General features: G+C 41.3%; 1 protein-coding gene across 1 annotated transcript in view; it reads right to left on the bottom strand.

The window, feature by feature from the left end:
- LOC145406213 (NACHT domain- and WD repeat-containing protein 1) overlaps positions 1-16,843 on the bottom strand; it is a 66,981-nt gene extending 50,138 nt beyond the window's left edge. Inside the window, exons 1-2 of the mRNA XM_080277419.1 lie at positions 16,611-16,843; positions 1-149 (exon numbers count right to left, since the gene is read on the bottom strand). The exon at positions 1-149 is cut by the window's left edge and continues 45 nt beyond it. Of these exons, the coding sequence (XP_080133545.1) occupies positions 1-149; positions 16,611-16,672 (211 nt within the window). The 5' untranslated portion in view covers positions 16,673-16,843. The remainder of the gene's footprint in view (positions 150-16,610) is intronic.
- Positions 16,844-17,359: the final 516 nt, after the last annotated feature.

Genomic DNA, 17,359 nt, shown 5'->3' with positions numbered 1-17,359 from the left:
CCAGCAGCGGGGACTTGGTGGACTGCCGCACCGCCCCGGCCTTCTCCGACAGGCAGGAGTCCGTGTCATAGCTGCGGTCCGAGGTTGACGTGCTGACGGGACGGGCGGCTGACGTCACGCTTACGGAGGGCGGGTGCTGCGTGCCCGACCTGACGGTGAAGGGGGTGGGGTTAGGCAAGGCTAGATTAGGATACGTTTGATTTGATTGGGATGGATTTGGCTGGATTATGTCTAGTCTGGATTGGTTAGCCCAGATTAGGTTAGGTTAGATTTGGTTTCACTGTGTTATTAGGTTAGGTTTGGCTGAGTTGGTTAGGTTGGATTAGGCTACTCGTATATTAGACTGGGTTAGGTTTCGTTAGGTTAGATTGTCAGGGTAGGTTTGGTTAGGTTAATTGTTGGGGTTGGTTTGACTGAAGTAAGTTTGGTTAAGTTACATTAGGTTTACTTGGGTTAGGCTAGGCTAGGTTAGGATTAGTTTAGTTTAGTTTAGTTTAATTTGTTTAGGTTAAATTATCCACATCATCCACATCAATAACGCACTCCCACACCCTCCATTCACCTAACAAGCTCCACAGCATCCAGTCCACTATACTTGGTTCGTTTTCACCTAACGGAACTGGGCCAATTTCATACCTTTAAATACTAAATAATGGTTGTAAGAACTTAAAAGAACATATATAATTCCATACCTTATTTACAGTATTAAACAACAGGCGTGAACCTCCTCTCTCTCTCTCTCTCATCCAGACCTATTTTCCAGTCTCCAAATTCTTATCTGTAACTTAAATGACTCTCTCTCTCTCTCTCTCTCTCTCTCTCTCTCTCTCTCTCTCTCTCTCTCTCTCTCTCTCTCAAATTACTTACTTGGTGTCCATGGCATAGCTGCTGGGACAAAAATAAAACAGAATTAGTTAACATACAGCATGATTACACAAACATGAGAGGTATATGAGGGAGGGGGGGGGTGAGTTGGGGGGAGGGGAGTCAAATGGTGGGTGACAGAGCGACTTGGAGGCGTTTTGTCTGCGGCCACCCTTTGCGGGATTTGGGCGTCGGGCTATATATAGATAGATAGATGATTACAGTAATTCCTATGATTTAAAAAAAAAAATAGGATGGTCTGTAAATAGCGCTGCAATAGTAACTCTCCTGGCTGTATGTTATGTGTTGCGGGGCCGGCTCAGTCTGCTGATGTGGGCGAGTGTGGCAACGGGAGTAGGAAATGAATAAATGATGCATATTAGATACTGACAACGTTCGAATAAGAAGTGAATTAATGATGGAGGGTAGACACTGATAACGTTCCCTAAGCCGTCCCCTCAGAACATGAGAAATCGCCCGTCGGTGTTGAAGAAGTTAGTTATTAAATTTTATGGACCAACCTGCATATACTAATAATCTTATCATCATGGATGTTTTATTGTTACTCTTTTTAAACGATTTTGTTCAACTGAGCATGCAGTTATCGAACTACAGGAGTCCGTTGCCCTTATTATATACCTCCTTTGGAGAGATCTTTCCTCAGTCGAGTAAAATCGTTTGAAGGCAGGTAAAGGAATGTAAATATAACTTGTCTTCGAACTGATAAGTTGCTGTAACATTATAGTTTAGTTTCCCAAAGGCACTAAAGGCACTTAAAAGTTGGTGCTAACAATTCTGTACAATTGTATATATATATATATATATATATATATATATATATATATATATATATATATATATATATATATATATATATATATATATATACAGTATGCACAATTTCTTACTGACATTCGTTCAAACGAAATTAATAAAATATGGTGATTATTGTAATGCCTTCTTGGGTAAATGGATATGCTACTACTACTACAAACACTAATAACACAGTAATACTCGTAATAATACGTTAAGTGGAATATTAGCATTTCTCACACAAACATGAAAGTTCTACATGAACTTCCATTTTCTTTCTTTACCTCTGAGAGAAAAAGAATCTTGAACATTACCGTACTACTACAACTACTACTGCTGCTGTTACTACTACTACTACTACTACCAATAATAATAATAATGAGAGAGAGAGAGAGAGAGAGAGAGAGAGAGAGAGAGAGAGAGAGAGAGTAAATCGATACAAAGATAATATTTAGACACAGAAACATATAAAGTGTACATTTTAACAGATAAAGACAGAAAGAGTAGATTCTGACAGATAAACCAAGTAAATTTTGACATATAGATTATTACATATAAACCGTAAATTTTGATAGAATAAATTTTGATAGATGAACAATAAATTCAGATAGATAAACAGTAAATTCAGACAGATAAACAATAAATTCTGATAGATAAACACAGTAAATTTTGATGGATAAACAGAATAAATTTTGATGGAAAAAAAGAATAAATTTTGATGTATAAAGAGTAAATTTTGATAGATATATAAAAAAAATTGACAGAAACAGTGAATTTTTATCGATAAACATAATAAATTTTGATAGATTACAGAGACAGTAAATTTTGATGGATAAACATACAGAAAAATTAAACTTTTATAAATAGGGTGAATTTAGGGAGATAAATAGACAGGAGTAAATTATGATAGATAAAGACAGTAAATTCAGACAGATAAACAGAATAACTAAATTAATCTCTCCGTCATAAGGTCAATCCCCAAGAGCCAGTCAGTCGGTCCCCTCCTACCAGCCAGTTAGTCAGTCAGTAATTCCCCTCGTATCAGCCAGTTAGTCAGTAATTCCCCCTACTACCAGCCAGTCAGTCGGTCAGTCAGTAATTCCCCTCGTATCAGTCAGTCAGTCAGTCAGTAATTCTCCTACTATCAGTCAGTCAGTCAGTAATCCCCCTCGTATCAGTCAGTCAGCCAGTCAGTAATTCCCCTCGTATCAGTCATTCAGTCAGTAATTCCCCTCGTACCAGCCAGTCAGTCAGTCAGTCACTCGGCCCCCACTATCAGTCAGTAAGCCCCCCACTTCCCGTCAGGTTAAGAGGAAGAGGAAGCACAGGTAAAGAGGTACACAAAATCATCAATACGGGGAGTCGATGAGGGGAGAGGGGTGTCGATAGTGGGGGAGGGAAGGGTAGGGTGGGGGGAGGATAGATGGGAGGGGACGGGAGGAAAGGGAGATGAGGAGGGTTAGGAGGGGGAGAGGGGAAAGGGTGTGGAGGGGGAAGGAGGGAAGGAAAAGAATAAAGGAGGGGACAGAGGTGACACCTAGAGAGAAAGAGAGAGAGAGATGGGAGGGGTCGATTGTGAGAGGAAGATAGTATGGAAGAAAGGAAGAAGGGGGTAGTGATGGGGGAGATGAAGATGAGAAAGACGAAGGGGGGGGATTGGGAGGGGGAGAGGTGTACAGGGACCGACACTAAGAGGGGGATGGGAGAAGAGGAAGCAGAGGGGAGATGGGGGGATGAGGGAAGAGTAAGTGTGGGGAGAGAGGGAGGGGGTCGATTATGAGGGGGATGAAGGAGAATGGGAGGGAAAAAGATGACGGGTGAGGGGTGGGGGGAGTCGAGAATGGTGGGAAAGGAAGAGGACTGAGAGAGAGAGAGAGAGAGAGAGAGAGACTGTACAGTGACCTTTATAAATGACAGTGACCCTTTTATATGACCTCGAGTAACTCCTACAACTAACCTCCAATGATCCCTACAACTGACCTCCAATGACCCCTATACCTGACCTCCAACGACGTACATATGACCTCCAATGACACCTACGACTGATCTCCAGTGACCCCTATGATTAACCTCTAATGACCCCATACATGACCCCCATAAATAGCCTCTAGTGACCCCCTACATGACCCCCATAATTAGCCACTATTGACCCCCTACATGACCCCCGTAATTAACCTCTAATGACCACCTACATGACCCCCGTAATTAACCTCAAATGACCCCTACATGACCCACATAATTAACCTCTAACGACTCCCTACATGACCCCATAATTAACCCCTAATGACCCCTACATGACCCACATAATTAACCCCTAATGACCCCTAAATCTGACCTCCAATGGCCCCTTAAATTAACCTCTCATGACCCTACATTTGACCTCCAATGGTCCTTATAATTAACCTCCACTGATCCCTATAATTAACCTACAATGACCCCAATAGTTAACCTACGATGACCCCAATAATGAACCTCCAATGACCCTTATAACTGAACTTCCATGACCCCTATAATTGACCTCCAATGACCCCTGTAACTGACCTTCCATGACTCCTGTAACGAACCTCCCATGACCCCTATAACTGACCTCCAATGACCCCTATAACTGACCTCCAATGACCCCTATAACTGACCTCCAATGACCCCTATAACTGACCTCCAATGACCCCTATAACTGACCTCCAATGACCCCTATAACTGACCTCCAATGACCCCTATAACTGACCTCCAATGACCCCTATAACTAACCTCCAATGACCCCTATAACTGACCTCCAATGACCCCTATAACTGACCTCCAATGACCCCTATAACTAACCTCCAATGACCCCTATAACTGACCTCCAATGACCCCTATAACTGACCTCCAATGACCCCTATAACTGACCTCCAATGACTCCCAAAACTGACCTCCAATGTCCACCATCAAAAATCTTTATCACCTTACACTGAGAGAGAGAGAGAGAGAGAGAATCACTAGTGAATGATGCAATGCCACTCATATTTTACCAACACATTCTCTCTCTCTCTCTCTCTCTCTCTCTCTCTCTGACATAATATAGCCAGACACAGGTACACAGACAGACAGAAAAATGAGCAAGAAAGAGTGAGAGTGTGGAATGAGGATCTGGAGTGAGGGTGAGGATGATGGTGAGGGTGAGTGAGGATGAGGGTGAAGCTAACGAGCCAATCAAGTGGTTAAAGTGGGTAAGGTCGTTGTCAGGGTGAAGGCAAAGGATGGTATGCAATTATCTCGTTACTACCCCCTCACCCCAACCCCCTCACCCTCACTCCCCTGCAGCTCCCCATCTTTTACCCTCCCTTCCCTAAAACCTCCCTCCATCCCCCGTCCTCTGCCTTTTTCTTCACACCTTCTCTCTCTCTCTCTCTCTCTCTCTCTCTCTCTCTCTCTCTCTCTCTCTCTCTCTCTCTCTCTCTTATTCCTCCTTCCTTCTACCTCCTCTCTTTCCCTTCCTCCCAGCTCTCTCAAACTACTTTCCAGTCTCCCTCATATTTTATTTCTATTCCTCCTTGACTGTCTTATGTGTTGACCATAACAAATTAGGAATGATAATAATAAGTATCCATCCCCCTATCTATCTTAATACTTACCTGGTGTGTGTATCTATTTTTCAGTCTGCCTACCAGTTTAATCTCTCTCTCTCTCTCTCTCTCTCTCTCTCTCTCTCTCTCTCTCTCTCTCTCTCTCTCTTTCCATACTGTACAGGGAAAACCTTTTAAAATAATTACTTCCACCTGTAACTACGCAATTTCATTATTTAACAGATCGGTGGCATAGTGGTTAGAACGCCCCGGTCGGAGGGACGGCCCTGACAGCACTGCCATTCGAGGTCCAGGGGGTGAATCTCTCTCTCTCTCTCTCTCTCATGTCACCAAGGGAAAAGAGGCTGGATATCTACCCTTAAATGCGCTCGATTACGGTTGCCTAGCCCCGGGACCCTAGGCCTAGAAGGGATAACGTGGGATTGGTTTGTTATCCTCTCTCTCTCTCTCTCTCTCTCTCAAACTATAGCCTACAGTCAAAAGCTTTCTAAAATATTTTCTGACTGAACTCACTTTGATAACATTCTCTCTCTCTCTCTCTCTCTCTCTCTCTCTCTCTCTCTCTCTCTCTCAGCAATTTAAGGCAGCAGTTAAATATCCCTTAGCCCTGATATTTCCCTTCAACTGAGTCAGTTATATCTGAACCTCTTTTACTATCACCATGTCCCTTAATATTCAGTGTTCCATATACAAGGGTGTCTTCATACTTGGCATAATGGCTTTGGGGAGTGATTCTAGGACTGACTAAAAAAAAAAGTAGCATCCATAAGGGACCAGTCCTCAACAGTCAGTGCTACAATTACTGATGACCTTATGAGGGAAAATACTGTCCCCTCATAATTCACGTTACTCTTCCTCTACGCCGGGCGATTTCTCGTGTGTTGCGGGGACGGCTCAGTGTGATCAGTACGTAACCTGCATCGTTTTATTCATTTCCTACTTCCACTGCCACTCACGCCCGCACCAGCAGGATGAGTCGTCCCCGCAACACATGATACCACCAGGTGAGGTTCTAGTGGAGTGCTAGCTACGGCATACAGGACTGGTATATTTCCATTACTGGGAGTGTTGTTTACGAATTGTCGGTTGGGTCTACGGACCACCCAACATATTCTTCCTGTCATCCACATTTTTCACCTCAGAAAAACAAATGTGATTGTGAACCGTTAACTAAAAACTCGTGAACTATAAACCTTCCTTCAGATATACAGTATTTTCATGAGTTTTTTTTTTTTTTCACATTTACTTTACACAGAAAGGCAGGGTCTGAATTAAATACGGCAGCAAAACTATTAAATACCTCTAACTAGAGTAAGTAGCGTACATCATTAATACCGAAGCAGGAGGAGATGGTCGAGTCGGCAGGGAGTTCGTATACTGTCATAACTGATGTGAGTTCGATTCAGGGCTGCAGCAGGGAACAGTTTAGGAATTTGAATTTCGTTAAAACAGACTTAACTGCTCTACCATAAGACCCAACCGACAATTAGTAAAAAAACACTCCCGATAATGGAAATACACCAATCCTATATGAGACAGCCCTAGCATGTATTCAATATGGACGGTGGGTGTTAATGCCGAAGTGGTGACATGGAGGTAGCCTATGTGGTGTACATAGCCTGCTGAACATTAAGGAAACGTGCTGTTAAACTCAGGGTCGAAAGCATAAAAAATAACTAGTTGAAACTGAAGGACGTAAGGTAAGCAACTTAAATAGCTCTGGGGTAAAAGCAACTTATTTAATCAAATGTCTAAGTAATTAATGAGCTCAAATTGGAGTTGGTATGTAATTAAATACCTACAATACTTAAATAGCTCTAAAACAGCTGAGTCATTAACATTACCATGGTGGAGACAACTCTGGTAATCTGCTCCAGCTAACACCATACGATTTTATTCAGCCGAGTGAGCCATAGAAGCCTGAGTGTTTAAGAATATAGAACCAATTCCATCTCGATTCAATATTCAACACACACACACACACACACACACACACACACACACACACACACACACACACACTACTATTTTTTTATTACTTTACGCGTACAGCCACGAAACATATAACATTCAGCATATACAAGCTATTAAACTTATAAATTTCGTTTATATACCAATCTATCAATCTATTTTGACTAAGTTCTCTCTCTCACTCTACCTACCTACCTACCTGTCTACCTACCTACCTGTCTACCTACCTATCCACCCACCTATCTTTCTGCCTATATCCAGACGCCTTAATCCCAGAAGAGGTGGCCACAATCGGATCGCCTCCGTAACCCTGTCCTCCGCCCTCAGGCTGCCCTCGCCCCAGTTCATACCCACATCTTACATATACCCTCATCCCATCGCTCAGTCTCATCCTCGGTCTCCCCCTCCTCCCACCTCCATCCACCTTACTGACACACTCTCCTAGTCAGTTTCTAATTCTCCATCGTCTCCGCATGACCAAACCATCTCAAGGTATTTCTCTTAATGCCTCCCAATAATCCACAGCATCACCACAACTCTTCTTCATTTTTTTCTCCCCGTCAAAACTAAAACCATTATACTATTTTTAAACTCTAATTTCGCCTACAATTACCTTCTCTCTATCCTGAGGGTTGACTTGTAACAACACATTAACACCAGAATATAACGCTAGTCACGAGGAAGTGCTATGGGAATGATGCAGAACCGTCTCATTACGTTTTTCAGCTGCTCAGGGACGTGAAATAAACTAAAAAATGTCGAAGATATTGAGATAAAAACAACCATATCAACTATTTTCTTCCTAACACACACAGTAGACTTTAACGGGCAGATGCGGTTTATTAATTTATCTAAGTTTGTGTGAATACGTTTAATTAAGACACCTTTATTTTAGTAAACGTGGACTTTACAGATACTACCGATAACTATATTCCCTCCCCTCCCCCTCTCTCTCTTTACAGTTCTTTACATATACACCTTTCTCCTACCCCTAGTCCACCCATATTTTACGTATGGTACTTAAGGATATTCCAAACTTAAGAAAAAAAACAGTTAGCCTTGGCACTGATCCACTCATAATTTATTTTACCTACGAAGGTATTTATTGCACTGGCGATTCCAAACCAATTAAAAAATAAATTAATTACTCCATACACCTTACACCTCAGACACTTATCCACTTATCCCTCTCCTACTTATTTTCAAGGCACTTCCAAATCCAAGAACACACACACACACACACACACACACACACACACACACCTTTTACCCATTGCACTGACCCACCCACACCTCCCCTATGGTATTTATTTTCAAGACGCTTCCAAAATAGGCAGAAAAGTAACATTAAAAATTCTTCCCCTTCGCACTCCACCCAATGCCCCAGGGTCTCAGAATTCGTGGTAAAAAGCAATGTATTCCCGCTATATTGACACGGCACCTCAAGTGTTGACAAATGGTGAGCATCCAGAGAAAACGTAAGCCAGGGGAAGGTAAACTATGATATTCTTGAGGGTAATTAATGAAGGCTATAATCTCACCCTTCAACCAGTTTCTCTTTCAATGAGTACATGAGAAACAAGTCTTCGTGCTGAATGAGTTAATAATAAGACCAAAGGTGACAATAAATTGGCATTAAATAACAATATATAACGATGTCTGATTTCATGGCTCCAATGACTGTACGAGTATATCGTACATAAAACTTTGTTGAAATATGGGCAGATAACGAAATGTATGTCATCTTCGTCATCATCACAACAAACATCAATCACCATTAAAGGTAAAAATGAAGATACGTGCAAAAATAATATATACATTTTAAGTTTATTATGGATGTGAAAGCTCGTGGGATAAGAGATATATCCCCTAGCTGGTGCATGCTTTTAGCTGATGACGTCGTGCTGTGCAGCATCCGAGGAGACGAAGTAGAGAGAAAATTAGCAGAATGGAGAAGGATTATAGAAGACAGAGGATTGACGACCAGCAAGAAGCAACCGGAATACCTAAGGCGCAACAAAGATAAAAATTCGGAGATCAGTTTCCGGGGAGACGGAGAAGGGATGCAGATTATGTGGGGAGGAAAGGAGATCGGCGGTGGCCAAGCATGGAGACCTGGAGGTGAAAATAACCCGAGTGTAGGCGGGATGGAGGAACTGGAGACAGATACCGGGAGTGTTGTATGATAGAAGAATCCAAGTATGGCTTAAGAGTCTATTTATCTCTTCATCTACCTACTGCCAAACGCCTCAATCCCGTAGGAGGTGGCCGCAAACGAATCACCTCCACGTAGCTCTGTCCCCTGTCATTTGGCTGCCTTCCCTCTGACTCAAAACCCCCTTCTACATCTCTCCACTCCATCCTTCCATCTCAAGCTTTGTCTTCCTCTCCCTCTCTACCTCACTCACATACACTCCTCTTCTACTCAGTCTCTCATTCTCCATGCTCTCCGCATGGCCTAACCGTTTCCAACTATTCTCCTAACACTTTCAGTCACATCCACATCATCACCACAATGCTCCTTTATTTCCTCATTTGTCGGTCTGTCTCCCCATGTAACTCCACAGTCTCAAATAACTCCAAGTATTTAAAACAGTTGTAAGACCGACACTGATGGATGGGACTGGGACGTGGGCGGCGAAGAAAGTGTTGGAGAAAAAGCTGGATGTGGCGGAGATGATGAGATGGATGTGTGGGATCACGGAGCTGGACAGGATTAGGAATGAGGGAATCTGGGGGACAGTGAAGGTGGGGGTATGATATCCCAGAAGGTGAGGAAAGAAGATTTAAAGCGTTATGGTCAAGTGATGAGAAGGGATGACGACTATGTAGGGAGGAAAATAATGGGAATGGGGAGATAGTCATGAGCTAAAGTTCACCGACACTTCTCTTCTGGCTGGGGTAATGGAAGGTGTTACATATTTTTACAGCAATAGGAAGCAAACAAAGGAGAGTCAAAAAGGAAGGATGCTCTCTGTCGCTTAGAAAGGAATAAGAAATATGGAAAGCAGGGCAAAATGCTAGCAGAGGAATGTCGGGGAATTTTTGGCCATGATTCTACAAGCAAGGAGGAGTCTGTACTCAGCACCCCGATTTAATAAGTAAGCCCCTCCTATGTCATCACGTTTTCTCTGTGTCATCCTTCCTACCCTATTCTGACGATTTTACTAAGCTGGAGAGGGCTTTCGTGCTTACGGATTAACCTCTTCAGTACGACATTTTTTTACTCGTATTCTTGCTGACTACGGATGATTTTACTCAGTGCGAACCTCTTGGGGTAAAGAGGTTAATGAAGCCGATATATAACCCCTCCAGTGTGAGAAATAACCCGAAAATAAAATCATCTAGAGGCTGCAAGAACAGAATACCAAATACGTTAATGAAAGCCATACCTACCCCCTCCCCAGTTCGAAAATGAATCGTCTGAGGGCAGCATATAGCATATAAAATACAGGGTGGTCCATAATAGCGCTCCACTAGAAACTCGCCTGATGATATCTCATGTGTTGTGGGGACGGCTCAGTCTGCTGGTGTGGGCGTAGGTGTGGCGGTGGGTGCAGGATATGAATAAACGATGCAAGGCAGAGAATGATAACGCTGACTGAGGCGATCTCACAACACTAGAGAAATCACCCCACGGAGTGGAAGATAAGTGTTACTTGTATCTACGGACCACCTGTATGACTTCCTCAAATCTAAGTCTCTCCTAAACTGACCAAACGCGGCTGCAGATATATATATATATATATATATATATATATATATATATATATATATATATATATATATATATAATTTTTGCGGTATATAACTGGACTGGTGTTAATGTAGGCTGTATACATCTCTCCAAGAAAAAAAAAAAAGGCTTCTCCTATGCTGAGAAAAACCGTCTGCAAATACACAAAATATAATAAAAAACGTATCAATAGTCAAAATGTCTCTCCTACTGTAAGATGAGCAAATTCGTTTTTTTTTTTTTTTTTTTTTTTTTTTTTTTTAAATGTGCTCGACTCTGGGCATAGGCCTCACAGCCTGCTCTCAAGGCCCAGTAGTCCTCCTACATATCATACACCACATGTCACCAAGAGTTTAATAATAAGAAGAATAAGAATGGGGCGAAGGTGGCGTAAGGTGTTGACGTGCTGGGCGGGTGACAGGTAATTATGTGGCTCCGCTGTGAAAATCTACGCGCCGGAAAATTTCATATTTGACGTCTCACTAACCCAACCTACATAATATTATACGCAAAGGGGAAAAATTACTTGAATATTTCCATCGGGTTCGCTCATAACCAGTTCATACCCATTGGTGGCGAGGGGCACTTTCACGTGGTGGCACCGATATAACTGCCGCGGAACCAACCCGTTATGTAAGCTTCTCTAAACTCCCTCCTTATCCCCCAAAAGTAGGGTGCTGGACCACAGAAGGGCAACTTAAGCCTGCAGTTCACCGGGTTTACGTTTCAGATGAGTGGGGAAACAACACACACACACACACACACACACACACACAAACGATGTCCTGTTTTACTCCTGCTACCACCAAACTACTGTGTTTAACTCAGGAGAGACCCAACACAGAAGTAGTCAACCCTTCAATTCATTTATAACTTAAAATCTTTCCCAAACTGAAGCAAAATCATGTGGAAAGCAAAAATACAAAATACGTCATCGTGGTGAAGAAATTAATGAAAGTGATATCGGTCTTCCTATGCAAAAAATCTCTCATATGCTTTAACACAACGTCTACTGGGATTAAGAAGCAAGGTGTAGTGTACAGTATTTTGAAATTATGCCTAAGTGCTCTTTTGTATGTTATTTGTATCCTTTAAATATGAATACAATGTGAATGAATTTTGAACAAGATAGTACTAACGCGTTTTACGTACAAATACGCTAGAATACAAGAGGTGATACTGGGTACATAAATGCATAAATTCACCTCATTAAAGAAATATTCGGTCCTATATGGCATCACTAGACACTCAGCTGCGGTATCTTACGTGCTGCGAGAACGGCCCAGTCTGCTGGTGTGGGAGTGGGTGAGGCAGCGTGAGTAAGGAATTAATGACAGGATCGAAAAGGAAGGTCTGGATGATGATGATGATGATGACGATGATGCAGGATAAACACTGACACCGCCAGGCCGCCCCCGCAACACACAAGATATCAGCCGCCGGAGTGGAAGGGGAGTGCTATATATGAGCTACCCTGCAAACCTCACACTGTCCAAAACTATACAGGATTTCCTGCAGGTGTCAAGGTAATAAATCTCACACATTCCCCAGTAAAGAATAACTGATTTATTGCTGCGTGGGTAATGAAGGGAGGGATGGCACTCAGTTATCGATTATGGAGAGGGTGAGCCTTTGATTATATTGACGGTCATATACTGCATTCAGAGACCCCCTCTAACGATCGTTTAGGTCGAATCACTCTGCAGGGGATAGTTAGTGCCTTCATAAACTACCCTTCAATAAGAGAGGGGTTTCCTAAGTTGAATAAAATCTTTTGGAAGTAGGGAGGATAAACTAAAACACACACACACATATACACGACTAAAATCGCCTGGAAGAAAGAACTAAACACACACACACACACATACACACACACACACACACACACACACACACACACACACACACACACACACGACTAAAATCGCCTGGGGGAAGGAGGAACTAAGTACAAGCGCGCGCGCACACACGCACGCACACACACACACACACACACACACACACACACACACACACACACACACACACACACACACACACACACACACGTCACCCAACTAAAAAAAATAAAAAGCGGAAAAGTCTACGACTATAGCAAAACCAGCCTAACATTACTATGAACTAGCTAACAACGCTCTGTGACGTGGGATGCAGGCTAATGACATCTAACAATAACAGGTGTTCCATAAATGACATTAAAAAAAAAATAGGGGTTTCCTTACACCTTGGCGCCCTCAGTTTTAATAATTTATTCCTGTGGTCTACTGCCAACAGACGATTTCATACAGCTTAGGGGATTTTTCAATGGTTTACATTTAACCACTTCAACGTGATGTCTTTTAAAATTATGCTCCTGTTATTTCCAGACGATTCTATAAGGACTGTTTTTTTTATTTCTTTTTAGCTAGAATCGTTATATACAGCCTTTGTTAATTTACATAATACAGTAGCTGAATGGCGCTGACAAGAAGCCTACAGGTTAGGGTAATCATGAGTCAGACTTCATATTTCCCTGCACCTTGCCGTGAGAAGGAGTCTGGTGAGGAGCTGACTACCACAAAGGGGCGCCGGATCCCTGTATGATATGTACGAATGTCCTGGACCTGTAAGAGGGCCCAATAAAGGCGGTTACTTACCTGTAGTCGGGGTGTGAGCGGTCAGGAAGAGGGGTTAAAGGAAAAAAATTGCAGCTGAATAATGTCACTGAATAAAATAGCTGGGTGACGACGTAAAATGAAAAAAGTCTTCGGTTTAAAGGGGCTACATTTGGCTAACAACAAACGCTGTATTCCTACCTAAAGCAAACACCCCGTAAAATGCATTGAAAGGTTTGGGCCTGATTACAGATAAATACCTAGTTTTACATGACTTAAAAAACCCTTCAGTTCGATTATTGTGTTTACATCAATTTCATTCAACTTTAAGGCACTCTCCAGTACTGTGTGTGTGTGTGTGTGTGTGTGTGTGTGTGTGTGTGTGTGTGTGTGTGTGTGTGTGTGTGTGTGTGTGTGTGTGTGTGTGTGTGTGTGTGTGTGTGTGTGTGTGTGTGTGTGTGTGTGTGTGTGTGCTTTAAACCCTGCTAACACCAGACGAATTTTTTTCAACGTAGGAAAAATCATGTGGTAGTGAAAGTGTTAATGAAGGCTATATCTAGCTCCTCAGTTTTGAAAGGTCTCTCCAAAACTGACTACCGATATACCAAACAGACCTCTAGCTGTGAAAGGGTCAGTGAAGGCTACATCCAACTCCCCTATTGGAAAAAAAATAAAGTCAGTTCTCTCACTTTCAACCACGCAAATAACTACGAAATTAAATACAGTACTATAAAAAAAAAATTACTCGACTCCGATGTCGTATATACCCATTTTGTCCCTACCAATAAACAAATCACCTTGAAAACTCTCATAATAAAGGGGCGTTACGAAATTTTATCTTCCCCCCCTCTCCTCCACTTCGAAATGTGTCTCCAAAAACTAAACTAATTTGTCAAAAGGTGGGACGACTTAAAATGTACGTCATCGAACTCAAATTTAACATACCGGTAACACTAAAACACACGATTATTTTATTATTATATATATATTTTTTTTTTGGGGGGAAGGGGTCCATCCAGTTTTGCTCTTCGAAACATCATACGGTGCCTGTACATTTTCCAGGTGTCGTTTTGATCTATCTAGCATATCTATTACCCAATCCTTTTTTGCTCCATAAGGAACGTAGGGGTCAAGGGCTTGGCAACTCAGTCAAGTATTTATGACCAAGGTGACCAGCTTTTCTCTCCCCTGAATGGCATTATTATTAACCATAAATAATACAAGTAACAGAAAATTCAAAATGGAAAATATCATGCATTTCTTTAACTATCTACTCTAACTGTCATTAAGCTATACGTTTAGCATCCTATGGAACTGAAATTTAAAAGGTAAGAACATAAATCATACCGTGAGTTTAAAAAATAAGCGGAATTACTGACGGCCAATTTAATGTAAATGTATAGGTATGTCTCAATATTTTACCAAGCTTAAGCGATGTAATTCTGGTGAATGCGTTCTTTTTTTTTTTCCGCTTGAGGTCTTTTAACACATTTAAATATTTATGGTGATTCTGAGGTTCATTTAACAGATTATAGCTAGTATGTTACGGCTCAAAGCTTAAAACTGTAGCTGCTGAACTGACTGATGTGCTCTCTCTCTCTCTCTCAGCACCCCTCACCCCATCCTTAAGTGGGAATGGGGTCTGGCTGATGATGATGATGATGATGATGATGATGAATGCATTTTACAGGTCAAGGGGCTTACTCAACTGTCTGACGATAATAAAACTCTGCGGTGGCCACACACCAAGTTTAACTGTCAAAGGCGCGAGTGGTTATGGTATATTTCTATAATCGTTTTCTCACCCCAATTTGAAGCTGGAACGATTACTGTATATTTCCATACACTTTTTCTCGCCCCATATTCATACCGTTGCCTTTACTTCCTCTACAATTTGAAACCCGGATTGTAAAAATCGTTACTTCGCTTTCTATAGCCTATGTATTTATAACAGGTGTTGGTGTTGGAGAGGGACGATTTCATGTAGTGGCACAGATATAACTGAGCAACTCCTCTGCCTGGTTATACAGAAGTTCCTAAACGCCCTATCTCTCGAAAGGAGGATGGTGAACTGCTGAATGAAAGCAACATCAGCCTGCAAGCCACTGGGTTCACATTTCAGATGAACCCGAGGCTACTGTTACTATTAATACATGTCAGGTGTCTTTAGAAATATGGGATGGGAAAAGGAACTTAAAACAGCAGGCATTACCTTCTCCACCCCCCCACACCCCACCCCCAAAAGTCAAGGCCGGTAGCAACAAATATATTGAAAAGCACTGTCTTTAAGTTTTTGTACACAGTAATATACAGGGTGGACCAAAAGTTACTTTAACATAGTAATATTTGATTAACACAGTTACCGGTATATTGTAACTACAACACAGTAATATTTCAGCTTCCAAATTAGTTTCGATGCATGATGGTGCACCTCCTCACTAGGCAGGAATGTGAGCGAGTATCTCGGTAACACTTTCGACACATGGGTTGGAAGAAGAGGTACTGCTGAGTGACCTCCAAGGTCACCTGACCTAACGCCATGTGACTTACCAGTTTGGGTGCTTATTCAAAGAGAAAGTTTACAAGACAAAGCCTAGAAGTCTTCGGGAAATGAATGACAGAATAAATAACAGAAATTGACACTTAATGATCATGAGTTGAGAAGAATTTACCACTCTATGTGTAAGAGGTGCCAATTCTGCTTAGGGGAAGATGGAGGTCATTTTGAACACTGGATATAACTTGATATTTAATTTACGTGATGTACACTTAATTCCTTGAAATATAATTGGTGTATGCTTTATATGGTTGAATATAACTTAATAAAGTATTATGGTAAAGTAACTTTTGGCCCACCGTGTGTGTGTGTGTGTATATATATATATATATATATATATATATATATATATATATATATATATATATATATATATATACACACACACACACACACAAATGCAATATAAATACTACTACTACTACGACTATAATAATAATAATAATAATAATAATAATAATAATAATAATAATAATAACAGTGACTACATAAACGAAAGCCATGGTACTTACTCTTCGCTCTTGACGGAGACATTGTCCTTGAGTGACTGCGAGGAGGAACAGCTGCTACCCATCGTTGTGTTGAGGGAGTTGGGTTTGTTGACAAACCTGGCGAGAGTGGTTGAGATTGAAACACGTCCTCTTCCTTCTCGACTCCTGTGCTTGCCCCTTCCTTTCTTTTCCGTCTCTTATTCTTGGTTTTTCTTCCTGTCTGCCTCTTTTCTTAATTTACGACTTATATTCTTTACTTTTTTTTCGACTCTTATTCTTTACATACCTTCTATGTTTGCCTTTGCTTGCTTAATTTCCTACTCTTTTAAATCTTGATTTCAAATTTCCTCTTATTCTTGAGCTTTCCTTTAACTTTCAATCTTTTTCCTTTTCTCTCCTTTTCTACCTATATTCTTGGTTTTCTACTGTACTTCTAATTTTCCTTCCTTCCTTTTCCACTCTACCTTGGTATCTCCTTCCTCTTCTATTACTAACTTCTTATTTTTTCCGTTTTCTTATCTTCTTATCTCGTTCTTGCTAAAATGTATCTCTTTTCTTCTAATTTTTATCTTTCTTCCTCAAATGTCTATGGTTCTTATATTTCCCCTTTCTCTTCCTTTTATTAGTTTCTTCTCCCTTTTCTGCTACTGATTTCCCTTCTATTATTCTTGCATTTTTCTTATTCTTGGTATTTTTCTTTTCCTCTTATTCTTGATATTTTCTTTCTCTCCTTTTACTAGCTACTCTTCTTGTTTCTCTTTTTTTTTCTC

Source organism: Coenobita brevimanus, chromosome 69 (genome assembly GCF_032717465.1).
Source record: "Coenobita brevimanus isolate Jiangsu-jjx chromosome 69, ASM3271746v2, whole genome shotgun sequence".
NCBI classification, from domain to species: domain Eukaryota; kingdom Metazoa; phylum Arthropoda; class Malacostraca; order Decapoda; family Coenobitidae; genus Coenobita; species Coenobita brevimanus.
The sequence above is the reverse complement of the archived record's forward strand: the minus strand, read 5'-3'. Positions and strand labels throughout refer to the sequence as shown.